Source organism: Oncorhynchus kisutch, linkage group LG8, assembly GCF_002021735.2.
Source record: "Oncorhynchus kisutch isolate 150728-3 linkage group LG8, Okis_V2, whole genome shotgun sequence".
NCBI classification, from domain to species: Eukaryota; Metazoa; Chordata; class Actinopteri; order Salmoniformes; family Salmonidae; genus Oncorhynchus; species Oncorhynchus kisutch.
The window spans coordinates 8023528-8050447 of NC_034181.2; the positions used below are offsets into that span (position 1 = coordinate 8023528).

The following is a 26920-nucleotide window of genomic DNA, read 5'->3' on the forward strand; positions in this document are numbered from 1 at the left end:
TGGGTAGAGTCAAGTGTGTGGATAGAGTCCAGTCAGTGTGTGGATAGAGTCCAGTCAGTGTGTGGGTTAGAGTCCAGTCAGTGTGTGGGTTAGAGTCCAGTCAGTGTGCGGGTAGAGTCCAGTCAGTGTGCGGATAGAGTCCAGTCAGTGTGTGGATAGAGTCCAGTCAGTGTGTGGGTAGAGTCAAGTGTGTGGGTAGAGTCCAGTCAGTGTGTGGATAGAGTCCAGTCAGTGTGTGGGTTAGAGTCCAGTCAGTGTGTGGATAGAGTCCAGTCAGTGTGTGGGTTAGAGTCCAGTCAGTGTGTGGGTGGAGTCCAGTGAGTGTGTGGGTAGAGTCCAGTGAGTGTGTGGGTAGAGTCAAGTGTGTGTTTGGGTAGATTCCAGTGAGTGTATGAGTAGAGTCCCGTGAGAGTGTGGGTAGAGCCCAGTGAGTGTGTGGGTAGAGTCCAGTCAGTGTGTGGGTAGAGTCCAATGAGTGTGTGGGTAGAGTCCAGTGAGTGTGTGAGTAGAGTCCAGTCAGTGTGTGGGTAGAGTCCAGTGAGTGTGTGGGTAGAGTCCAGTCAGTGTGTGGGTAGAGTCCAGTGAGTATGTGATTAGAGTCCAATGAGTGTGTGGGTAGAGTCCAGTCAGTGTGTGAGTAGAGTCCCGTGAGTGTGTGGGTAGAGCCCAGTGTGTGTTTGGGTAGAGTCCAGTGAGTGTATGAGTGGAGTCCCGTGAGTGTGTGGGTAGAGCCCAGTGTGTGTTTGGGTAGAGTCCAGTGAGTGTGTGAGTAGAGTCCAGTGAGTGTATGAGTAGAGTCCCGTGAGAGTGTGGGTAGAGCCCAGTGAGTGTGTGGGTAGAGTCCAGTCAGTGTGTGGGTAGAGTCCAATGAGTGTGTGGGTAGAGTCCAGTGAGTGTGTGAGTAGAGTCCAGTCAGTGTGTGGCTAGAGTCCAGTCAGTGTGTGGGTAGAGTCCAGTGAGTGTATGAGTAGAGTTCCATGAGTGTATGGGTAGAGCCCAGTGTGTGTTTGGGTAGAGTCCAGTGAGTGTGTGAGTAGAGTCCAGTCAGTGTGTGGGTAGAGTCCAGTGAGTGTGTGAGTAGAGTCCAGTCAGTGTGTGGGTAGAGTCCAGTCAGTGTGTGGGTAGAGTCCAGTCAGTGTGTGGGTAGAGTCCAGTGAGTGTGTGGGTAGAGTCCAGTCAGTGTGTGGGTAGAGTCCAGTGAGTATGTGATTAGAGTCCAATGAGTGTGTGGGTAGAGTCCAGTCAGTGTGTGAGTAGAGTCCCGTGAGTGTGTGGGTAGAGCCCAGTGTGTGTTTGGGTAGAGTCCAGTGAGTGTATGAGTGGAGTCCCGTGAGTGTGTGGGTAGAGCCCAGTGTGTGTTTGGGTAGAGTCCAGTGAGTGTGTGAGTAGAGTCCAGTGAGTGTGTGGGTAGAGTCCAGTCAGTGTGTGGGTAGAGTCCAGTGAGTGTGTGGGTAGAGTCCAGTGAGTGTGTGGGTAGAGTCCGGTGAGTGTGTGGGTAGAGTCAAGTGTGTGTTTGGGTAGATTCCAGTGAGTGTATGAGTAGAGTCCCGTGAGTGTGTGGGTAGAGCCCAGTGTGTGTTTGGGTAGAGTCCAGTGTGTGTGTGAGTAGAGTCCAGTGAGTGTGTGGGTAGAGTCCAGTCAGTGTGTGGGTAGAGTCCAGTCAGTGTGTGGGTAGAGTCCAGTCAGTGTGTGGGTAGAGTCCAGTCAGTGTGTGGGTAGAGTCCAGTGAGTGTGTGGGTAGAGTCCAGTGAGTGTGTGGGTAGAGTCCAGTCAGTGTGTGGGTAGAGTCCAGTCAGTGTGTGGGTAGAGTCCAGTGAGTGTGTGAGTAGAGTCCAGTGAGTGTGTGGGTAGAGTCCAGTCAGTGTGTGGGTAGAGTCCAGTGAGTGTATGAGTGGAGTCCCGTGAGTGTGTGGGTAGAGTCCAGTCAGTGTGTGGGTAGAGTCCAGTGAGTGTGTGAGTAGAGTCCAGTGAGTGTGTGGGTAGAGTCCAGTCAGTGTGTGGGTAGAGTCCAGTGAGTGTGTGGGTAGAGTCCAGTGAGTGTGTGGGTAGAGTCCGGTGAGTGTGTGGGTAGAGTCAAGTGTGTGTTTGGGTAGATTCCAGTGAGTGTATGAGTAGAGTCCCGTGAGTGTGTGGGTAGAGCCCAGTGTGTGTTTGGGTAGAGTCCAGTGTGTGTGTGAGTAGAGTCCAGTGAGTGTGTGGGTAGAGTCCAGTCAGTGTGTGGGTAGAGTCCAGTCAGTGTGTGGGTAGAGTCCAGTCAGTGTGTGGGTAGAGTCCAGTGAGTGTGTGGGTAGAGTCCAGTGAGTGTGTGGGTAGAGTCCAGTCAGTGTGTGGGTAGAGTCCAGTCAGTGTGCGGTTAGAGTCCAGCGAGTATGTGATTAGAGTCCAATGAGTGTGTGGGTAGAGTCCAGTCAGTGTGTGAGTAGAGTCCCGTGAGTGTGTGGGTAGAGCCCAGTGTGTGTTTGGGTAGAGTCCAGTGAGTGTATGAGTGGAGTCCCGTGAGTGTGTGGGTAGAGCCCAGTGTGTGTTTGGGTAGAGTCCAGTGAGTGTGTGAGTAGAGTCCAGTGAGTGTGTGGGTAGAGTCCAGTCAGTGTGTGGGTAGAGTCCAGTGAGTGTGTGGGTAGAGTCCAGTGAGTGTGTGGGTAGAGTCCGGTGAGTGTGTGGGTAGAGTCAAGTGTGTGTTTGGGTAGATTCCAGTGAGTGTATGAGTAGAGTCCCGTGAGTGTGTGGGTAGAGCCCAGTGTGTGTTTGGGTAGAGTCCAGTGAGTGTGTGAGTAGAGTCCAGTGAGTGTGTGGGTAGAGTCCAGTCAGTGTGTGGGTAGAAAATAGTTTTACAATCCTCCTCAATTGTTAACTGGTCTTTGACAAGTAAATGGACCTAAATAAAGTATACCATATTGGCCCATCCTCTTGATCTAGAACGGCTCAGTTTTTGCAAGTGCCTTTGGCAGTGCTCTCCTTTGCAGTGCTCTTCTTTGCAGGTCTCTTCACCACTGGTGTCTCCTTTGCAGTGGTAGTGTCCTCCTTTGCAGTGTTCTTCGCCACGGTGCTCTCCTTTGCAGGGCTCTTTGCCGCCGGTGTCTCCTTTGCAGGTCTCTTCACCACATTGGCGGTGCTCTCCTTTGCAGTGCTCTTCGCCGCAGTGCTCTCCTTTGCAGTGCTCTTCACCGCTGGTGTCTCCTTTGCAGTACTCTTCGCCGCAGTGCTCTCCTTTGCAGTGCTCTTCACCGCTGGTGTCTCCTTTGCAGTACTCTTCGCCGCAGTGCTCTCCTTTGCAGTGCTCTCCTTTGCAGTACTCTTCGCCGCAGTGCTCTCCTTTGCAGTGCTCTTCACCGCTGGTGTCTCCTTTGCAGTACTCTTCGCCGCAGTGCTCTCCTTTGCAGTGCTCTTTGCCACAGTGCTCTCCTTTGTAGTGCCCTTCGCTACAATGCTCTCCTTCGTAGTGCTCTCCACCACAGTGGCAGTGCTCTCCTTTGCAGTGCTCTTCACCGCTGGTGTCTCCTTTGCAGTGCTCTTCACTGCTGGTGTCTCCTTTGTAGTACCCTTCGCCACAGTACTCTTCGCCGCAGTGCTCACCTTTGCAGTGCCGTTTTGCGCTGGTGTCTCCTTTGCAGTGCTCTTCACCGCTGGTGTCTCCTTTGTAGTACCTTTCGCCACAGTGCTCTTCGCCGCAGTGCTCACCTTTGCAGTGCCGTTTTGCGCTGGTGTCTCCTTTGCAGTGCTCTTCACCGCTGGTGTCTCCTTTGTAGTACCCTTCGCCACAGTGCTCTTCGCCGCAGTGCTCACCTTTGCAGTGCCGTTTTGCGCTGGCAAGAGAGTTGTATATGAGCAGATTTATGAATATGTTAACAAATAAAATCTGATGCATGATTTTCAGTCAGAGTTTAGAAAAACTTACACCACTGAGTCATGTCTACTTTAATTGACTGACTTCATCAGGAAAGAGATTGATGAGGGAAATCTCTGTAGAATGGTACTGCTTGACCTACAGAAGGCCGTTGATACAGCTAACCACTGTCTCCTAATCTCCAAACTGGAGGCACTGAGGTTAAGCAGAATCCCTCTAGGCTGGGTAAAATCCTACTTGTCAGGTAGGGAGCCAGTGGTGGAGGAGATAATAAGCTATCTCTGTACAAACGGATCATTATTTTTGGGTCCAGACCTACAGTGCCAGTCACTAGTTTTAGAACACCTACTCATTCAAGGGTTTTTCTTCATTTTTACATTTTTAGATTGTAGCATAATAGTGAAGACATCAAAACTATGAAATAACACATGGAGTCATGTAGTAACCAAAAAAAGTGTTCAAGAAAATCAAAATGTATTTTATATTTGAGATTATTCAAATAGCCACCCTTTTCCGTGATGATAACTTTGCACACTCTTGGCATTATCTCAACCAGCTTCACCTAAAATGCTTTTCCAACAGTCTTGAAGGAGTTCCCACATATGCTGTTAGCTGCTTTTCCATAACTCTGCGGTCCGACTCATCCCAAACCATCTCAATTTGGTTGAGGTCGGGGATTGTGGAGGCCAGGTCATCTGATGCAGCACTCCATCACTCTCCTTCTTGGTAAAATAGCCCTTATACAGCCTGGAGGTGTGTTTTGGGTCATTGTCCTGTTGAAAAATAAATGATAATCCCACTAAGCACAAACCAGATGGGATGGCGTATCGCTGTGGTAGCCATGCTGGTTAAGTGTCAGACAGTATCACATACAGTGTCACCAGCAAACCAGCCCTACCCCATAACACCTCCTCCTCCATGCTTCACAGTGGGAAATACACAGATCATCCGTTCACCCACACCGCGTCTCGCAAAGACACGGCAACCAAAAATCTGGAATTTGGACTCCAGACTAAAGGACAAATTTCCGGTCTAATGTCCATTGCTCGTGTTTCTTGGCCCAAACAAGTCTCTTCTTCTTATTGGTGTCCTTTAGTATTGGTTTCTTTGCAGCAATTCGACCATGAAGGCCTGATTCACACAGTCTCCTCTGAACAGTTGATGTTGAGATTAGAGGTTGACCGATTAATCAGCATGGCCGATTAATTGGGGACGATTTCAAGTTTTCATAACAATCGGTAATCAGCATTTTTGGATGCCGATTATGGCCGATTTCATTGCATTCCACCAGGAAACTGTATGGCAGGCTGACCACCTGTTACACGAGTTACAGCAAGGAGCCAAGGTAAATTGCTAGCTAGCATTAAACTTATCTTATAAACAATCCATCTTCACATAATCACTAGTCAACTACACATAGTTGATGATATTACCAGGTTAACTTGCTTGTCCTGTGTTGCATATGATCAATGCAATGCCTGTTAATTTATCATCAAATCACAGCCTACTTTGCCAAACGGGTGATGTTTTAATTAACAAAAGCGCATTCACGAAAAAAGCACAATCGTTGCACGAATGTACCTAGTCATAAACATCAATGCCTTTCTTTAAATCAATACACAGAAGTATATATTTTTTAAACCTGCATATTTAGTTAAAATAAATTAATGTTACCAGGCAATATTAACTAGGGAAATTGTGTCACTTCTCTTGCATTCATTGCACGCAGAGTCAGGGTGTATTTAACAGTTTGGGCCACCTGGCTCGTTACGAACTAATTTGCCAGAAATTTACATAATTATGACATAACATTGAAGGTTGTGCAATGTAACAGCAATATTTAGACTTAGGGTTGCCGCCCGTTCAATAAAATACAGAACGGTTCCGTATTTCACTGAAAGAATAAACATTTTGTTTTCGAAATGATAGTTTCCAGATTTGACCATATTAATGACCAAAGGGTCGTATTTCTGTGTTTAGGTTTAGTATATTATAATTAAGTCTATGATTTGATATTTGATAGAGCAGTCTGACTGAGCGGTGGTAGACAGCAGCAGGCTCATAAGCATTCATTCAAACAACACTTTACTGAGTTTGCAAGCAGCTCTTAGCAATGCTTGAAGCACAGCGCTGTTTATGACTTCAAGCCTATCAACTCCTGGGATTAGGCTGGCAATACTAAAGTGCCTATTAGAACATCCAATAGTCAAAGGTATATGAAATACAAATGGTATAGAGAGAAATAGTCGACACGTCATAATTCCTATAATAACTACAACCTAAAACTTCTTAACGGGGAATATTGAAGAACTGGGAATATTGAACTACCAGCTTTCATATGTTCTGAGCAAGGAACTTAAACGTTAGCTTTTTACTTGGCACATATTGCACTTTTACTTTCATCTCCAACACTGTGTTTTTTCATTATTTAAACCATGTTTCATGATTTATTTGAGACTAAACACATTTTATTTATGTATTATATTAAGTTAAAATAAAAGTGTTCATTGTTCATTCAGTATTGTTATAATTGTCATTATTACAATTATATAAAAATCGACCGATTAATTGGTATCTGCTTTTTTTGGTTCTCCAATAATTGGTATTGGTGTTGAAAAATCATATTCAGTCGACCTCTAGTTGAGATGTCTCTGTTACTTTAACTCTGTGACGCATTTAATTGGGCTGCAATTTCTGAGGCTGGTAACTCAAATCAAATCAAAATTAAATTTGTCACATACACATGGTTAGCAGATGTTAATGCAAGTGTAGCGAAATGCTTGTAGTGTAGCGAAATGCAAAATTCAACTCTAATGAACTTATCCTCTGCAGCAGAGGTAACTCTGGGTCTTCCATTCCCGTGGCGGTCCTTCATCGTAGCGTTTGATGGTTTTTGCGACTGCACTTGAAGAAACTTTCAAAGTTCTTGAAATTTTCCATATTGACTGACCTTCATGTCTTAAAGTAATGATGGACTGTCATTTCTCTTTGCTTATTTGAGCTGGTCATGCTATAATATGGACTTGGTCTTTTACCAAATAGGGCTATCTTCTGTATACCCCCCTACCTTGTCACAGCACAACTAATTGGCTCAAACGCATTAAGATGGAAATAAATTCCACAAATGAACCTTTAACAAGGCACACCTGTTCATTGAAATGCATTCCAGGTAACTACCTCATGAAGCTGGTTGAGAGAATGCCAAGAGTGTGCAAAGCTGTCATCCAGGCAAAGGGTGGCTATTTGAAGAAATCCAAAAACATATATTTTGATTTTCTTTAACACTTTTTTTTGGTTACTACATGACTCCATATGTGTTATTTCATTGTTTTGATGTCTTCACTATTATTCTACAATGTAGAAAATAGTATATAAAAAAAAGAAAAACCCTTGAATGAGTAGGTGTTCTAAACCTTTTGACTGGTAGTGTAAAATGTGTAGATCCTCTGAAATCAGAGTGCAGTTAGGGGTTGAGATCCTGACTATTAAAACCTCAGTTAGTAACTACTTGAGGCTTAGGTGTCCCACATTAGACTGGGTTTGGTTTACACGATTATTTACGGTTCTGTGCCCAGATATCTAACCAATTACTTTCCCCGTGTTAGGAATGGACACAATCACAGCACCAGATCAGGTGTTGCTAATGTGTGCTTATACAGGTTCAGGAGTAATGGTGGGAAAGGTACTGTCTTGTAGTGGAATGAGTTGCCTCTGCCCATAAAAATGACATCCTCTCCTGGCAGCTTTATATTTTATATATATCTATATATATTTATTAAGAAAATGGTTAATTGACCACAAAATCAGTATTTTGAAATTGTCATCTCAGTCTCCGGACTTGAACCTCATTGAAAACATGTGGTTTGAACTGAAGAGGGGCACGTCCTTAAACGCAGATGAAGAACATCACTGATCTGGAAATATTATCTACGGAGGAACGGTCTAAGATCTCTCCCAATGTGTTCTCCGATCTCAATAAAACATTTCAGAAGTGCCGTTATTCTCGCAAGGTGAAGTATTGAAAGGTATTGAACAGGGCGCCAATAATTTAATAACCTGTACATACACATGTTAAAGAGGCTGCGTGTTCCTGTCTATGTTCCGCTCCCAGTATAACGTGGCAGTCATGTTCAGCTGTCATTTTCATCATAGGTGTCTATGACCTGTAATTCTGTATTACCTCTTTTGAGAATGTTTGCTTTTGTCTTCAACTCGTGAGCAAGTGTATTCTGGTTCATGTTCTTCAGGATATTAATTGTGACGCCCAGAGCTCCATTCTCTTTGTATTTATTCACCATCAGCTCCACGGTATTCTCCCTGCTTGTGTTGCGATCCAACTCGCTTTTTTTGATGGGATCATAGCCACGCCTCTGGTGCCTGATCAGGAGCCACTGAAATCTCTTCATCTCGTCACTCGTCACCTCATCCAGAATGTTGACCAACACCTGCTCCATTGTTGATGATCACTGCCATGGACAAAAGAATCAGAAACCTATATCATCAACTCCCTTTTCATCTGTAGAATAATAATGATCACTGCAGTACTAACAGCCTGAGTAAGGGCTTGGTTGAAAGTGTGAAACTTTATCATGTACCATTGACACCATGTGAATTTGGGAGGGAGGTACAGTGGTCCAATGACTGTCAATGCATCTGTCTGTAATAGGGGAAACTCAGGTATAGAAAGCACAACAGAAGGTAGGCTAAAATAAATCAGGTTTAATACAATACGAGTTGTAACAAGGGAACAATAAGCCACATGGGAACATTTAGCTGAAATGTGTGCCCTCTAATGGCGGAAATCAACAACACACTGAGGTGCGGAAGGCTGCCCAAATTAGGCAGCAGGGGTACTCTGACTCGTTACTCTATTATGCTCTGGACACCGCATCTAAGCAATGGTTTTCGAGGAAAGCAGTGCAATGAGGAATACAAATTAAATCAACGCAATTAGTCCGACCGAGAAGTTGTGAAGACGGCCATGTTGGCGTGGTACTAGGGTAAGCCTATGCTTCAGGAACAGCCCGGCATTACAACATCAACTTTTTCCTCCAAGTTAGCAGGCTATGTTAATTATGTTAATTATGCTAATTGTGTTAATTATGTTAATTGTGCCAATTGTGCTAATTATGTTAATTGTGCTAATTATGTTAATTATGTTAAGTACAGTTCATGAAATACGAGTTAGACTAGATAGTTGTTTTTATACCGTTATTTAAAGCTAGAATCCTAGGAAGGTGTATCATTTTGTTATCTGCATCTTACGGGACCGTGGTTGTTGTTGCTGTTGACAAACGTATATGGGTGGCTGTTGACAAACGGATATGGGTGGCTGTTGACAAACGTATGGGTGGTTGTTGACAAACATATATGGATGGTTGTTGACAAACATATATGGATTGTTGTTGACAAACGTATATGGGTGGTTGGTGACAAACATATATGGATGGTTGTTGACAAACATATATGGGTGGTTGTTGACAAACGTATGGATGGTTGTTGACAAACATATATGGATGGTTGTTGACAAACATATATGGGTGGTTGTTGACAAATGTATATGGATGGTTGTTGACAAACATATATGGATGGTTGTTGACAAACATATATGGATGGTTGTTGACAAACGTATGGGTGGGTGTTGACAAACATATATGGGTGGTTGTTGGCAAACGTATGGGTGGTTGTTGACAAACGTATGGGTGGTTGTTGACAAACATATATGGGTGGTTGTTGACAAACATATATGGGTGGTTGTTGACAAACATATATGAATGGTTGTTGACAAACGTATATGGATGGTTGTTGACAAACGTATATGTGTTTTTTAACCCAATAATGGGTGAATTAAAGAAGTTTATTGAGTTGCCCATCTATCGTTGTTATTGCGACCAGTGGACAGCCAGTGAAAAATGTGCTCTTGCCAACAGCTGTGTAACAGGGTTGGTTATGTTTCCACGTGCCTCTAAAGAAATGTGTATTTAATGTTCAAGCATTCTTATTGGTTAGTTGAACTCTGGTGACAATAAGGTGTGTTGTGATTGGCCCCGCTTGCAGATAGGGGGAGATCGCGAATGTCAGGTCTCCCCAGTATGAAAATGTGATGCAAGGGGTAGGTCACGTTTTGAATACTGTTGTCTATTTTACAATGTGTACAAGTTTGCTGTACGTTACTGATTTATACATGTGTGGGTATATGGTACCTGTTAGGGATTGAGGGGCTTTCTGGGATGTGCTTTGGCATATGATTGCTGTAAATTGGAGACTTTTATCTCCCTCACCAACTTCAAACATCTGCTATCTGAGCAGCTAACCGATCGCTGCAGCTGTACATAGTCTATCGGTAAATAGCCCACCCATTTTTACCTACCTCATCCCCATACTGTTTTTATTTATTTACTTTTCTGCTCTTTTGCACACCAATATATCTACCTGTACATGACCATCTGATCATTCATCACTCCAGTGTTAATCTGCAAAATTGTAATTATTCGCCTACCTCCTCATGCCTTTTGCACACAATGTATATAGACTCTCTTTTTTTTCCTACTGTGTTATTGACTTGCAAATTTTTTACTCCATGTGTAACTCTGTGTTGTCTGTTCACACTGCTATGCTTTATCTTGGCCAGGTCGCAGTTGCAAATGAGAACTTGTTCTCAACTAGCCTACCTGGTTAAATAAAGGTGGAAAAAATAAAATAAATAATAAAATAAGTGTGTTAGCTAGCATGCACCGATGTAATGGTCACATAAGCCACTGCTAACACAGTTGTCTTCATGCTACAGATTTTGCCATCAACAGCCATCAATAGCGTTCAGCCCTGCACAACTAACGTGCTGTTTCAACAAATGCTCAACTGGGACCACTGGCCGAAGAGATTTATTTGGAGAAAACACAACGCATGGAGAGTACATATTCATCTGTTACAGCTGCAGAGTGTGGATCCTTTGGAATAAACGTTCGAGGGACTTCTACTCTTCTAAACTCAAATCAAATCCAATTTTATTTGTCACATACACATGGTTAGCAGATGTTAATGTGAGTGTAGCGAAATGCTTGTGCTTCTAGTTCCGACAATGCAGTAATAACCAACGAGTAATCTAACCTAACAATTCCAAAACTACTACCTTATACACAAGTGTAAAGGGATGTATAATATGTACATAAAAATATATGAATGAGTGATGGTACAGAGCGCCATAGGCAAGATACAGTAGATGGTATCGAGTACAGTATATACATATGAGATGAGTATGTAAACAAAGTGGCATAGTTCAAAATGGCTAGTGATACATGTATTACATAAAGATGCAGTAGATGATATAGAGTACAGTATATAAGTAGACATATGAGATGAATAATGTAGGGTATGTAAACATTATATTAAGTAGCATTGTTTAAAGTGGCTAGTGATATATTTTACATCAAATCCCATTCCTCCCTGGTATTGTGAACAAGTTTGGACCGCAATCTTTTACATATGTATATATAATATTTAATGTAATTCATGCTGATATATATATATATATATATATATATATACTTTTTATCCATAGTCCTAACTGACACGTTGAAACTTGCACACTTTGATAGACTTAAAAATAAAGAATATACATGATAAATGTTTCGTGAGCTTAGTTCAACTGTCGTAGTCCATCAGAACCCAATATTTAAGCTTGTTTTACTCCAATGTTTGTAAATGTTGTACATGCAAACAACCATTGTATAGCCTCAAAACATGGTTAAAACTACAATTTGGATATCGTGGATGGTCAGTCCTTGCACCCATAGTTCTGTCTATGAATTTTAGTGTTTACATTTCTCCAGGCCCATCCCTCATTTTCTTACCAAAACAGAGGTGGGGTGGCCACTTCGGTTATTGTTTCGATGAAGGTGTCTAGCTTTTAACAGATTAGAAATTGGAGAGAGGCCAAGTAGCCTGGTGTGCATCAGCAAAAAATGCAATGGGGCAGATATACAGAGCTATGCAAAAGTATTGACCCCTTTCTCATTCTGCATGTTGTTGATACTGCACCTTATCAGATCTTCAACCAAAACCTAATATTAGATAAAGGGAACCTGAGTGAACAAATAAAACAATGACATACTTACATACTCATATTTCATAAAGAAAGTTATTCAACACCCACTTCCCCAATTCCCCTTGGTTTAAACACATTAAGGCACTAACATCACGCATAAAACAAAAGAATAAACAGTACATCATACAAAATGTATAATACCTCCATACAACAATATAATAATGTATGTGTGTAGAGTGCATGTGTTAGCATGTGTGTGTGTCTGTACCTGTGTGTGTGTGTGTGTGTGTGTCTCTTCACAGTCCCCGCTGTTCCGTAAAGTATTTTTTTAATCTGTTTTTAAAATCTAATTTTACGGCTGCATCAGTTACCTGATGTGGAATAGAGTTCCATGTAGTCATGGCTCTATGTAGTACTGTGGAATAGAGTTCCATGGAGTCATGGCTCTATGTAGTACTGTGGAATAGAGTTCCATGGAGTCATGGCTCTATGTAGGACTGTGGAATAGAGTTCCATGGAGTCATGGCTCTATGTAGTACTGTGGAATAAAGTTCCATGGAGTCATGGCTCTATGTAGGACTGTGGAATAGAGTTCCATGGAGTCATGGATCTATGTAGTACTGTGGAATAGAGTTCCATGGAGTCATGGCTCTATGTAGTACTGTGGAATAGAGTTCCATGGAGTCATGGCTCTATGTAGTACTGTGGAATAGAGTTCCATGGAGTCATGGCTCTATGTAGTACTGTGGAATAGAGTTCCATGGAGTCATGTCTCTATGTAGGACTGTGGAATAGAGTTCCATGGAGTCATGGCTCTATGTAGGACTGTGGAATAGAGTTCCATGGAGTCATGGCTCTATGTAGGACTGTGGAATTGAGTTCCATGGAGTCATGGATCTATGTAGTACTGTGGAATAGAGTTCCATGGAGTCATGGCTCTATGTAGTACTGTGGAATAGAGTTCCATGGAGTCATGGCTCTATGTAGTACTGTGGAATAGAGTTCCATGGAGTCATGGCTCTATGTAGTACTGTGGAATAGAGTTCCATGTAGTCATGGCTCTATGTAGTACTGTGGAATAGAGTTCCATGGAGTCATGGCTCTATGTAGTACTGTGGAATAGAGTTCCATGGAGTCATGGCTCTATGTAGTACTGTGGAATAGAGTTCCATGGAGTCATGGCTCTATGTAGTACTGTGGAATAGAGTTCCATGGAGTCATGGCTCTATGTAGGACTGTGGAATAGAGTTCCATGGAGTCATGGCTCTATGTAGGACTGTGGAATAGAGTTCCATGGAGTCATGGCTCTATGTAGGACTGTGGAATAGAGTTCCATGGAGTCATGGCTCTATGTAGTACTGTGGAATAAAGTTCCATGGAGTCATGGCTCTATGTAGGACTGTGGAATAGAGTTCCATGGAGTCATGGCTCTATGTAGGACTGTGGAATAGAGTTCCATGGAGTCATGGCTCTATGTAGTACTGTGGAATAGAGTTCCATGGAGTCATGGCTCTATGGGGCGGCAGCGTAGCCTAGTGGTTAGAGCGTTGGACTAGTAACCGGAAGGTTGCGAGTTCAAACCCCCGAGCTGACAAGGTACAAATCTGTCGTTCTGCCCCTGAACATGCAGTTAACCCATTGTTCCCAGGCCGTCATTGAAAATAAGAATATGTTCTTAACTGACTTGCCTGGTTAAATAAAGGTTAAAAAAAAAAATGTAGTACTGTGCGTAGACTGTTCTGGATTTAGCTATAATGGCAAACATGGAATAATAATGATTTGACATCCTCTCCTAATTGGACCAGAACTCTGTGGTGGTTATTTCTTTATTATCAAATGAGGAGAGACAAACTTATCACACAAGTCAGAGTTACACTTAAAACTAAAATCTTTATTCACTTATTAATAAGGAAAGCAGGTAAATACCACACACACACAAGTGAATAATGTGAGTGCTCTGCGATAACGAGGCTGGTCAACTCAACACTCTTGACTGTCGGGTTGAGAGCCCCGACACAAAGAATACCAAGATATTTTCTATGGCATAGATAAACCCCATTAGTCTACATGACAAATAACAGATGTGTGGAATTGGTCACAAGGTGAGACTTGAAATAAGAGAAAAGAGTATCCCCCAGCCAGATAGCATAAGTGCGTTGGGCCAGTAACTGAAAGGTTGTTGGCTCAAATCCCGAGCTGCTCCTGAACAAGGCAGTTAACCCGCTGTTCCCCGGTAGGCCATCATTGTAAATAAGAATTTGTTCTTAACTGACTTGCCTAGTTAAATATTTTGTTTATTTTTAAAACAGGGGTTGGCCTCCAAAACGAGGTTCCTCTCAACTTGAGCCATCTCTCCCTGGTTCATTCCAGTCAGATCGGAGCAACTTCCCTCACATGAAATTAATGTAGCTTGTTAGGTTTATGACCTAAGATATCGTCAATTTGCTTTCAGCGTTAACACACACACACACACGAGAGTTCTAAGAACCCTATTCTATTTACATAGAACAACCATTTGATGCAATAACAGTATTATAACGTAATTTTGTCATTTTGCCACCATAACTCTTATTAATTTTACATACATTGTATGTACAAAAGTATGTGGACACCCCCTTCAAATGAGTGGATTTGGCTATTTCAGCCACACCCGTTCCTGACAGGTGTATAAAATTGAGCACACAGCCATGTAATCTCCATAGACAAACATTGGCAGTAGAATGGCCTTACTGAAGAGCTCAGTGACTTTCAACGTGGCACCGTTGTAGGATACCACCTTACCAACAAGTCAGTTCATCAAATTTCTGCCCTGCTAGAGCTGCCTCCGGTCAACTGTAAGTGCTGTTATTGTGAAGTGGAAATGTCTGGGAGCAACAACGGCTCAGCCGCGAAGTGGTAGACCACACAAGCTCACAGAACAGGTCCTCTGAGTGCTGAAGAGCGTAGCACGTAAAAAATCATATGTCCTCGGTTGCAAATCTTTGTCTAAAAATGATGCCGAAAAATAGAATCCTGACTAGAACCCAGAAAATGTATCATATTACTCCAGTGCTAGCCTCCCTACACTGACTTCCTGTTAAGGCTAGGACTGATTTCAAGGTTTTACTGCTAACCTACAACAGGGCTTACTCCTTCCTATCTCTCTGATTAGGTCCTGCTGTACATACCTACACGTACGCTACGGTCACATGACGCAGGCCTCCTTACTGTCCCTAGAATTTCTAAGCAAACAGCTGGAGGCAGGGCTTTCTCCTATAGAGCTCCATTTTTATGGAATGGTCTGCCCAACCATGTGAGAGAAGCAGACTCGGTCTCAACCTTTAAGTCTTTACTGAAGACACATCTCTTCAGTAGGTCCTACGATTGAGTGTAGTCTGACTCAGGAGTGTGAAGGTGAACGGAAAGGCTCTGTAGCAACGAACTGCTTTGCTGTGTCTGCCCGGCCCGGTTCCCCTCTCTCCACTGGGATTCTCTGCCTCTGACGGGAGGCTGAGCCACTGGCTTACTAGTGCTCATCAATGCCGTCCCTAGGAGGGGTGCGTCACATGAGTGGGTTGAGCCACAGACGGTTTTGCTCCCCCTTGGGCTTATTGGTGGGCTATATACTCAGCCTTGTCTCAGCGTAGTAAGTTGGTGGTCTGTTGATATCTCTCTAGTGGTGTGGGTGCGGTGCTTTAGCAAAGTGAGTGGGGTTATATCCTGCCTGGTTGGCCCTGTCCGGGGGTATCGTCAGATGGGGCCACAGTGTCCCCCGAACCACCCCTGTCTCAGTCTCCAGTTTCCAGTATCTATTCTGCAATAGTTTATGTGCCAGGGGCTAGGGTCAGTCTGTTATATCTGGTGTAATTCTCCTGTCTTATCTGGTGTCCAGTGTGAATTTAAATATGCTCCCTCTAATTCTCTCTCTCTCCCTCTCTCCCTCCACTCTCGGAGGACCTGAGACCTAGGATCATGCCTCAGGACTACCTGGCCTGATAACTCCTGGCTGTCCCCAGTCCACCTGGTCGTGCTGCTGCTCCAGTTTCAACTATTTTGCCTGCGGCTATGGAACTGTGAGAGCAAAATGACAAGATTATATTATAATAATTTTTATGCTTCGAATAGCTTTGATGAGTACTTCCTCATCTGTGTCTGTGTGAACTGACAGGAGCCTAAAAACCTACAGCTGGCCGAGATGTGGTGGGTGTAACCGAGATAGCCTGGAGAAGTAGATCGTAATCCTTCATTGTCTCAAAATCATCCTGGCATCTGGGAAACTAAGCCGAGGTGGTGTTAAAACCACACCAGAGGTAGATAACCAGGAGATGAACCCAAAGTTGCATGGGAGGGGTGGAACCAGCCACGAATAAGCATTTTTTGTGTCAGTTATATAAGAAATCTGTTATGGTTAACATTTGGCAACACAAATTAGACTGTGCGGTCGACAGCTTCATAATTGCAATAATTAAATCGATATTAAACTAAGATGATTGTTTGAAGAAATTACAATGTTTCTCTCACTTGATTAGAATATTCCACCACAGAACCCTGACCTGTTCACCGGACGTGCTACCTTGTCCCGGACATGCTGTTTTTGACTCTCTCTCTCAACGGTCTCGACCTCTGAATGATCGGCTATGAAAAGCCAACTGGCATCTACTCTTGAAGTACTGACCAGTTGCACCCTCTACAACCACTGTGATTATTATTTGACCCTGCTAGTCATCTATGAACGTTTGAACATCTTGAAGAAAAATCTGGCCTTAAATGTTCATGTACTCTTATAATATCCACCCGGCACAGCCAGAAGAGAACTGTCCACCCCTCAGAGCCTGGTTCATCTCTAGGATTCTTCCTAGCTTCCTGCCTTTCTAGGGAGTTTTTGCTAGCCACCGTGCTTCTACATCTGCATTGCTTCCTGTTTGGAGTTTTAGGCTGAGTTTCTGTTGAGCACTGATGTAAAAAGAGATGTATAAATAAATTTCATTGATTGGTTGATTAAGATATTGTTGAGGAATTGCACTTACAAACTATCTTATGAACTTCTTATTTTTTTTCTTAAGAAGCTTTTTTGTGAATCTGGGCCAAGGTCTTGTCTTGGTGTCAGATACATTTCTACTCGGCCTCGACTAGGTCTCGGATCAGCGGAGTAAAAAACAAAACTCTATATTATCAGCTTCCATTAAACAAGCAGGTAACCAATTGTTCCCACTGTTCCTAGGCCATCATTGAAAATAAGAATTGCCTAGTTAAATAAAGGTTCAATGAAATAAATAAAAAAGTCAGCGCATATAAAACTGCTTCGACAAGCCAAATATATACACTCATTTGTTGAAACATAAATATCTTAAAACACCCTTATCTATTATGGACATGTTTGCACAATGGCAAACCTATAGGCCTCCAGTATGTGACAGGTTGGTGATTCTGTAAAGGACAGCAACCGTAATACCAGCCAGCGCACTCGTGTAGGAGAAAGTAAATATTAGTTTAATACTATACTGTTTAATTAGACTTATTATGCTGTTTAACTTACAGAATTGTTATATGTTAGTATTTTGCTGATACAGGCTTGTGTTGTGTGGGTATGACTGCAGTAAGTGACTTCCTGTTTTCACAATCTACAGGAACTTAGATGTGTGGAAATATATAGGAAGAAACTGACACCGGTGGCAACGTCAGCTATATTAATCTGCACAGACAAGCTACATGTTGGAGAGTGCACTTTTTTGTAAAATAACACAAAGGAACACTTTATTTTCAGTGGGCTTTGCGTATACTCACTTCTTAATGCCTACTGATGCGTATCAAAGTAGTGTAGTGGAGGTATAGGACTTATCCCGAGTGGGGCAGCAGTCTAAGGCTCTGCATCTCAGTGCTAGAGGCATCATTACAGACACCCTGTGAAACATGTGATTTTGAGTGAAAATCAGAAGAATCTATAGAGAAACAGGATTTTTCCCACAGGGAGGCTTTCCTTCGCTGGGCGGGCCGTTTGGGAACTTTTTGACAAAATCTCCAGGCACCACTACTCCCCTGCATAGGGCCGACGGAAAGACAGCAGTCACACACAGCATGATGTTAAATCACCACCACACCACTGGATAGGGCCGATGGAGAGACAGCAGTCACACACAGCATGATGTTAAATCACCACCACACCACTGCATAGGGCCGATGGAGAGACAGCAGTCACACACAGCATGATGTTAAATCACCACCACACCACTGCATAGGGCCGATGGAGAGACAACAGTCACACACAGCATGATGTTAAATCACCACCACACCACTGCAAAGGGACGATGGAGAGACAGCAGTCACACACAGCATGATGTTAAATCACCACCACACCACTGCATAGGGCCGATGGAGAGACAGCAGTCACACACTGCATAGGGCCGATGGAGAGACAGCAGTCACACACTGCATAGGGCCGATGGAGAGACAGCAGTCACACACTGCATAGGGCCGATGGAGAGACAGCAGTCACACACTGCATAGGGCCGATGGAGAGACAGCAGTCACACACTGCATAGGGCCGATGGAGAGACAGCAGTCACACACTGCATAGGGCCGATGGAGAGACAGCAGTCACACACTGCATAGGGCCGATGGAGAGACAGCAGTCACACACTGCATAGGGCCGATGGAGAGACAGCAGTCACACACAGCACGATATTAAAGGATAAGCAGTCCATAAACACGGACATAATAAGCCAGTAGGTCCCAATCATAAAAATACATAATGCATTTCACCATCAAAACGTACACGTATTACTTCCCATTTCACGTTAGTGAAGTAATCGATTACCTACAGTTTAAAGTGGAACTGACAGCGTGTTAACTACTTTGCAGATATGAACCAAACAGATTATCATTATATCAGTCAAAAATATACAATTCCCAGTTTATTCTACAAAACCAACTTCAGAAGAGGTTTTAGAAATAGGTTCTATATTTGACTCAGCGTTCCATGACGTACACTAAGGCATTGTTGGCAGAATTGATGGATGCAGTTCAATGCATGATTAATATAATTCACCAATATATTTCTTGGTAGTCCAAAAGATATCACTACCAGGTTGTAAATCCCAGCTGGCCTGGTACATTGTTTGCTGTCTCCATTCAGGATGCACTGTTTCAGTTTCAATTACTCAATATTCTGGACAAAAACTAAGAAATGTAAATAATGCTGGGAATATCAATACAATCATACTAGGAAGGGAAATGATCACAAGTCAGTCATAACGTGGCTAATTGGCTAGCGTATCTATTTATGTAGCAAGCTAAAAACACTGTGACTGACGTTCGCTAGATAGCTAACTAACTGCTAGGAGGATGTCAGGCCATTGGATGAGTGGGTGAGTTACTGACTTTTTCCCCTCATATCGTTTTTCGTGGGCTATACACAGGTAGAGAGGCAGGTGTCATTTGGTTAGCTAACAAGAACTTGTACGACTGTTATCCAAGTAGCATATCTCTTAGCAAATTATTTCTGGCTATCTACTCCGATTTCAGAGTACTCTTGTCTGAGTGTGCCAGAGTGCAGAATAACTGATGCATTTACGAAGGCGCCACACCTCACTGAAAAAGGCCGGTGTCAGTAAACGTAGGCAAAAAAAAGTAATAGTAAGTCAAGAATGCTCTAGATAACTGTAACTGGGTGAGTGACTGGTTGCCGGGAAGTCAGGCGCAGGAGAGCAGAGATGGGTGATAACAGGAGAACTTTAATATACACCCTGGCCCAAAGGCACAGGCGAGGCAGCACAAAGCACAACCACGCTAACATGAACAGGATTAAACAAAGCAAACAAACCTAGGTTGGAAACAAACCTAGCGCAAGACAGCCTGTAGCGTAACACCCTACACAAAGAACAATTCCACACACAGACATGGGGGAAACAGAGGGTAATATACATTTAGTCTGATGAGGGAATGTGAACCAAGTGTGCTGGAAAACAAGACAAAACAAATGGAAAATGAAAGGTGGAGTGACGATGGCTAGAAGACCGGTGACTTCGAACGCCGCCCAAACAAGGAGAGGGACCGACTTCCAGCTCTGCTACGGCAAGTAAAATGTTCAGAGTGGTGTTCTCTCATTTATGTCTATAAGTAGCTAGCTAGCAAGCTAGCCAACTTTAGCCAGTTAGCTTTGGTGCTTGGTTGGGACAAGCATGCATTGGCAGGTAAGCTGCAGAAGGACGAGGAGGCTACAATTCCCCATCGTTTATCAGTGCAATTTTGACGTCCAACTAAAGAAGATTGAGAGGGTTTATCTAATGTTACTTTGTTAGATTTTATTTCATCTTGCACCGGCTAGTTTTAGTTGTTGATCTTGTTGTTGTTGATGCGCATAACTGAGAGAGAGAGTCTACCTTTTCATGGTTGTTTGATCAATAGGACTGTAAAGTTCCCAAATGTAAGAGGACTCCTGTGGTGTTTCCATAGTTGCAGAAATTAATGTCGCTTTTAGCGAATGGAATGCGTTCTAATGATCTAAAGTCTCCCTGTTGCAACTGCGTGTAAACATACAGTCCAGTTCAAATTGAATGATGTCATCCCCGTGTTGTAAATGGCTTGTTTGTATAAAGGCCTACTGTAGCTCTGATTGGCTATAGCGCACCGGTCTGTGTGGACTCCGGTGCTGGACGAGACAGATGGTTTCATTAGGTTTTATTTACTGCAGTGTTTATTGATTGTCCAAACACCACAGCCACAATCCCACTCTATATTGCTATAGAATTCTCCCAAATGCCTTAGTATACGTTTTCCCCAAACATTCTAAGAATATATGAAAACGTGAAAATGACCATATCTAAGTGGTCGCTTTAATTAAGATTTCATGTTGCTAAAATGCTGTCAGTTCCACTTTAAATGCAACAATGTTTCACACACATAACTTATTTTCAAAGAGATGGCTAACAACAGGATGTGACGCTGCAATAACAAACATAGTTCCATTCACTAGATTAAGATCATTTGAAACTTAACTTATTGTTGAAAGTTATTCTTGGAAAGGGAGAAGCTAATAAATTAGCAACAACGTCCTCTTTGATAAGACCTGCTGCAACTGCTGCAAACTAGCCTGCAACAAAAGCTAGCTAGCTAGACCGTGGGGGAAAACCACTGCTCGCTATTGCGCAATGACCTGCCTTCTTGAAGGCCAACAGAAGTTTCCATACGTTTTTGTAAAAACGGTCCCACCCATTAAGTCAATGTGATTGGTTGATTCCACTGTCACTCCAAAAATGTTCCATAATACAGTTGAATGGCAGATGCATTTTGTCTAGCTTCTGATGGCCTAGCAAATGGCTGACTTAGCTAGCTATATCTATCTCCCCAGAGACCAGCAAAGAAAAATCCTGATTGCATCTTTTTTTCTCTTCACTTCCCAACCAAAACTGAAAAGATTAAATCAGAACAAAATTGAAAATAATAATATAAATATATAATAATAATAATTTGTATAAATCCTTAGCCCTTCTCTGAAGGCGTAGAAGGCCCATTGTTCCCCACTATGTTTGGGTTAGTAATAATTTGTAGTAGCTCTATTTTCCCCCAGAATGCATTTTTTCACTATTTTGAATGTCTAAAGAATCCATATGTTGTTCTGAAATATGAACACAGAAATACTGGACATTTTGAACTCTTATGGTGTTGATTTTACAAAATTACAATCATGGTCTTGAATTGGACACATTTTTCTAGTCTTGGTCTTGACTCGGTCTCAGAGCCCTTGTCCCCTCCTGGTCTCGGCCTTGACTCAGACTCGATTATCTCCGGTCTTGGTCTTGAATTGGTCTCACTTTAGTTGGTCTCCAACACCCTACTGTTAGTTAGCAAGGGTTGGAAGTAGATGCATCGGTCTTCTTTTTATATGTTCAATGCCTCACTTGATTTCATCAACTATATTGATGAACCCTGAAGGATGGGGACAAAGTGCATGACAAGTTGGCCCAGAGGAAGCCAGCTGTTCTCAACCCCTACACTGCCCCATTCTTCCAAGAGCTCACTGAGTTTGAATGAATAACTCTAGCGAGGTAAGTATACACACACACATAAACACACAACACCAGCTTGATATGTCCCTTGTCCCCTGTCTTTTTACCCACAGAGTAACAGCCCTGGTCTCTGTCTCTCTATTCTTTCATTTGCATGTCCTAATTAAGGATGAGAAGTGCTGACCTCTCTCTCCTGGATGATCTCCTGCCCAAACTGTCACGTTATTTCTTTCACTGCCTCTGAACCCCTTTTCCCCAATTAGACTTGCCCCGGATCATAGATCTAGGATTGTACACAATCTCAATTATAACTCCAACTCTCTCTCTCTCTCTCTCTCTCTCTCTCTCTCTCTCTCTCTCTCTCTCTGTATCTCTCTGTATCTCTCCCCCACACAACACACACACAGAAGCACACAATTTAGATTTTAGTGTTGTAATGATGCTCTTATTTGGTTACATACAGTGCCAGTCAAAAGTTTGGACACACCTACTCTTTCAAGGGTTTTTCTTTATCTTTACTATTTTCTACATTGTAGAATAATAGTGAAGACATCAAAACTATGGAATAACAAATATGGAATCATGTAGTAACCAATAAAGTGTTAAACAAATCAAAATATTCTAAATAAATCACCAACAGTGTCACCAGCAAAGCACCACCACACGATCACACCTCCTCCTCCATGCTTCACGATGGGAACCACACATAAGGAGATAATCTGTTCACCTATTCTGTGTCTCACAAAGAAACAGTGGTTGGAACCAAAAATCTCAAATTTGGACTCATCAACCTAAAGGACAGATTGCTACAGGTCTAATGTCCATTGCTCATGTTTCTTGGCCCAAGCAAGTCTCTTCTTCTTATTGGTGTCCTTTAGTAGTGGTTTATTTACAGCAATTCGACCATGAATGCCTGATTCACGCAATCTCCTCTGAACAGTTGATGTTGAGATCTGTCTGTTACTTGAACTCTGAAGCATTTATTTGGGAAGCAATCTGAGGTGCAGTTAACTCTAATGAACTTATCCTCTGCACCAGAGTTAACTCAGAGTACATTAAATGGGGCGGCAGGGTAGCCTAGTGGTTAGAGCGTTGGACTAGTAACCGGAAGGTTCAAACCCCCGAGCTGACAAGGTACAAATCTGTCATTCTTCCCCTGAACAGGCAGTTAACCCACTGTTCCTAGGCCGTCATTGAAAATAAGAGTTTGTTCTTAACTGACTTGGTAAAAAAATATATATATATATGCACTGTTGCTATGGTTACACCTCTTGGGACTTTTCCAGAACATGGGTGTTCCTTTCAGAGGATGACATATCTGGTTATGTCTGTAAAATGTATCTATGGACCGTTGCTATGGTCCTACATGCATACCTGTCTTAGTGGAGAACAAGTTTGTATTTTTTGAACTATTGGTGTGGCTCTACAGTTTCCCTAATATGAAACCTAACTAAAATGAGTGCAAGGCAATCAGAAAACGGTGGCTGAATGCCAGAAGGGGATGAGTCATTAAGAGGAGTTACTCTGTGTGACTTAAGGAGGAAGAATGTATAAGAAGTATGTGTCAAGACTGGAAAGTTGTTTTCATGAACGAGCTTGGCTTTTATTATGTGGTAATACAGTCTATTTGTACTCACATTCTCCGGTATTTGTGGAATATTATTGACTGAATATTTTCACGACAGTTTGATGGTGAACCTAGTCTGAGGTCCTGAGCGCTCGGGAGCAGGTTTTCATCAAGGATCTTTCTGTACTTTGCTCTGTTCATCTGTCCTTCGATCCTGACTAGTCCCCCAGTCCCTGCGGCTGAAAAACATCCCCAAAGCATGGTGCTGCCACCTGGATTCCTCCAGATTTGATGCTTGGCATTCAGGCTAAATAGTTCAATCAGACCAGAGAATCTTGTTTCTCATGTTCTGAGAGACGTTTAAGTATTTTTTTGGCAAACTCCAAGCAGTCTGTCATGTGCCTTTTACTGAGGAGTGGCTTCCGTCTGGAAACTCTACCATAAAGGCCTGATTGGTGGAGTGTTGCCGAGATGGTTGTACCTCTTGAAGGTTCTCCCATCTTCACAGAGGAACTCTGGAGCTCTCTCAGAGTGACTATTGGGTTCTTGGTCATCTCCCTGACCAATGCCCTTCTCTCCCGATTGCTCAGTTTGGCAGGGCGGCCAGCTCTAAGAAGAGTCTTGGTGGTTCAAAGCTTCTTCCATTAAAGAATGATGAAGGCCACTGTGTTCTTGGGGGGCCTTCAATGCTGCATAAATGTTTTTGTACCCCTCCCCAGATCTGTGCCTCGACACACAATCCTGTGTGGGACCTTTATGGACAATTCCTTCGACCTCATGTCTTAGTTTTTCCTCTGACATGCAGTGTCAACTGTGGGACCTTATATAGACAGGTGTGTGTCTTTCCAAATCATGTCCAATCAATTGAATTTACCACAGGTGGACTCCAATCAAGTTGAAGAAACATCTCAAGGATGATGAATGGAAACAGGATGCACCTGAGCTTTAATTTCGTGTCTCATAGCAAAGGCTCTGAATAATTATGTAAATAAGGTATTTCTGTTTTTTAGTATTTTTAATACATTTGAAAACATTTTTAAAAACCAGTTCTCTCTTTATTATTGGGTTATTGTGTGTACATTGAATAAGGCTGTAATGTAACAACATGTGGAAAGGTTGACCTCAGGTCTCCCTACTGAAAGACCGAGGTAGGGGGAGCAGGGGAGTTTCTAACTAATGCAATTAGTAATGCAATTAGTTGTGAAATTTAGTTTGTGTGTTTCTTGTTTAAAGCGCAATCCTGTAATAATCAGGTTATCTTCTTTATAAGTGTGTTATTCTATTTGTGCCTTTGTGTGATATATATAGGTTTATTTCTATGGTTTTTGTTGTTAGCAATATGGTAAAGTGTAATAATTATATTCTCTCTTTTATCTGTATTTATATACAACAGTTTGTTTCTATTTGTCTTTGTTACTACTTTTTTAAATATTTGAGTGTTATTTTTGTATATTTCTATAGTTTTAAATGTTATGATTATTTAATTGTGTTGTTCCAAATGTCTGAATTAAAATGTTAGTGCAGAATGGTGATTTTTTTCTTTTTTTGGGGGGGGGGGGGCTCGAAGACGAAGACCATACAAGCTAGAAACGCAACTGGGACTTGGAAATATATAAATATAGAATAGGCTAATTGTTTTACCTGCGCGTAACCCTAAAACTAAGGACTAATTCGACTACTATGTTGTTTATCATTGTGTTGTCATGGAAGACTGCTGCGCTCATGGAATTGCATGCTTTGAGCACAACAGAAAAGTGTTATTTGCACGTGAAAAATTAATGCAATATGCTGCGCTTGCTGTAAGCCTATTGTTTCCGTTTTTGTTGGTGACAGTTTGATATCTCGACAATTTGCAGCTCTTTAAGTCTATCAAAAGTGCTCGAGTTTGAGCATGTGTCCATTACGCCTAATGATTAAAAAAATAAATAATAATCAGCACGAATTAGATTGAGCAATAAAAGCCCCACTCGTGGCACAATACCACAGCGGAGTTTATAAGGGAGGAACTCAAACTTTTATTCCATAGGAGGGGGTCCGTATAACGCAGCTGCAGCAAGAGCGCATGTTTCACTCGATCCACTGGGGCGTATTCATTACGCCGATTCTGTTGCAAAACGTTTTTTAAACCGAAGCAAACGGAACGAAACGGGGAGGGACCTTCCTGAATTTGTCCAATAGAAACTCTTTATTTGCTCTGTTTGCTTCCGTTTGGTTCAAAAACATTGCTTGATAGGCAGCTTAAACTACTTCAATTCAACCACTATTTGGTTAAAATACACATATACATTTGTGAACTGAAATCCACAACCACAATCCATAAGGTGCAGATAGGTAACAGAGAGCAGCAGCGTGATTCATAGACTAGATATCAACAATAAATTCTAACGTAGGCTACACCATTGCTGTCTTCCTTAACCCCAAGCATTTATTCAAGTTGGATCATCTTTGGATGTCATAAATCGCACGAATCTAAGACATCGCTTGTGGATTGTAGCCTACAAAAGCCTATTCCGGTTATTTTCCCGCCTATTCCGGTTATTTTCCCGCGTTCCACCAAACGTATTTGGTGTGTCATCATAGTGATCTTTGATTTGTGGTCGGAACAAATGTACATTTGCACCTTTTGCAATGCTTATTTTAATGTCATCAAAATAGAAAGTTGTCGAATACTTTTTCTCTCTCACAAAAACCCTTCCTGAATAAAACATTTACCTTAGAAGTAATCACAACGTTTTTCAAAATGAATCCTATCTGTAATCTGATAACTATATTGTTGCTGGGAACGTAATGGATTACAGTTACCGTCTTTTCGTAATCAGTTACATGTAAATCCTCAACCGTGATGATCCACTGCCGCTACTACAACGTTAAATCCACAATGATTCCAGTGGTAATTCTTCGGCTGTTCTGCGCAGGGAGTACCGTTTATAAAACATGGGAAATATAAATGGGCCAACATAGGATAATAGTGGATAAGGTTATCCAACCAATAACAATAACCTTCGATCAAAACATTTATAAATACAAATAAATAAATACAAATAGGCCGAAATGAAACGGAAGAAGGGCACAACGAGAAGATTCAAGTGTGAACGATATATATATATTCTATTTCCCATGTTTTATCTTTCGCACTTGAATATATATATATATATAGGCTTGCACACAATCTACAGCTTACATACGTTCATATTTTTAAAAACATGTTCCTAAAGGTTAGCTGGCTATGTTCATTATAGCCCATAAAATACAAGTTATATATTAGTCTTCATACCGTTTTTAAAAGAGATTCTAAAAAGTGTTTTTACTCAGTGTATAGCCTAACTAATAGTACACCACGAAATAAGATCGAGTTAGTGCTTTAGTAGGTATCTTACCTTCAAGAAATTATAACCAGAATGCTTTAGTCTCAACAGGTGTTCTTTGCTTTGGCTTTCATCCGTAATCTATGTAATATAACCGCATTGAAAAAGCAGGCCACG

The 26920-nt window shown here is 42.2% G+C and overlaps 1 protein-coding gene across 1 annotated transcript; it reads right to left on the bottom strand.

Annotated features, from left to right (window-relative positions):
• Window positions 1–2571: 2571 nt before the first annotated feature.
• LOC116374797 (hyphally regulated cell wall protein 3) lies at window positions 2572–26920 on the bottom strand. The gene is made up of 3 exons (XM_031829616.1): window positions 26816–26920; window positions 8025–8310; window positions 2572–3803 (listed from the first exon to the last, which is right to left on the bottom strand). Exons 2-3 carry the CDS (start codon window positions 8296–8298, stop codon window positions 2923–2925), a joined length of 1155 nt encoding a protein of 384 aa, XP_031685476.1. The 5' UTR covers window positions 8299–8310; window positions 26816–26920; the 3' UTR covers window positions 2572–2922.

Excerpts from the sequence above, each read along its gene's own strand:
- LOC116374797 (XM_031829616.1), bottom strand. The coding sequence starts at position 8,298 with ATGGAGCAGGTGTTGGTCAACATTCTGGATGAGGTGACGAGTGACGAG. Across the intron at positions 3,804-8,024 it reads AGCAAACATTCTCAAAAGAG|CGCAAAACGGCACTGCAAAG; the intron begins GTAATACAGAAT and ends CTCTCTTGCCAG.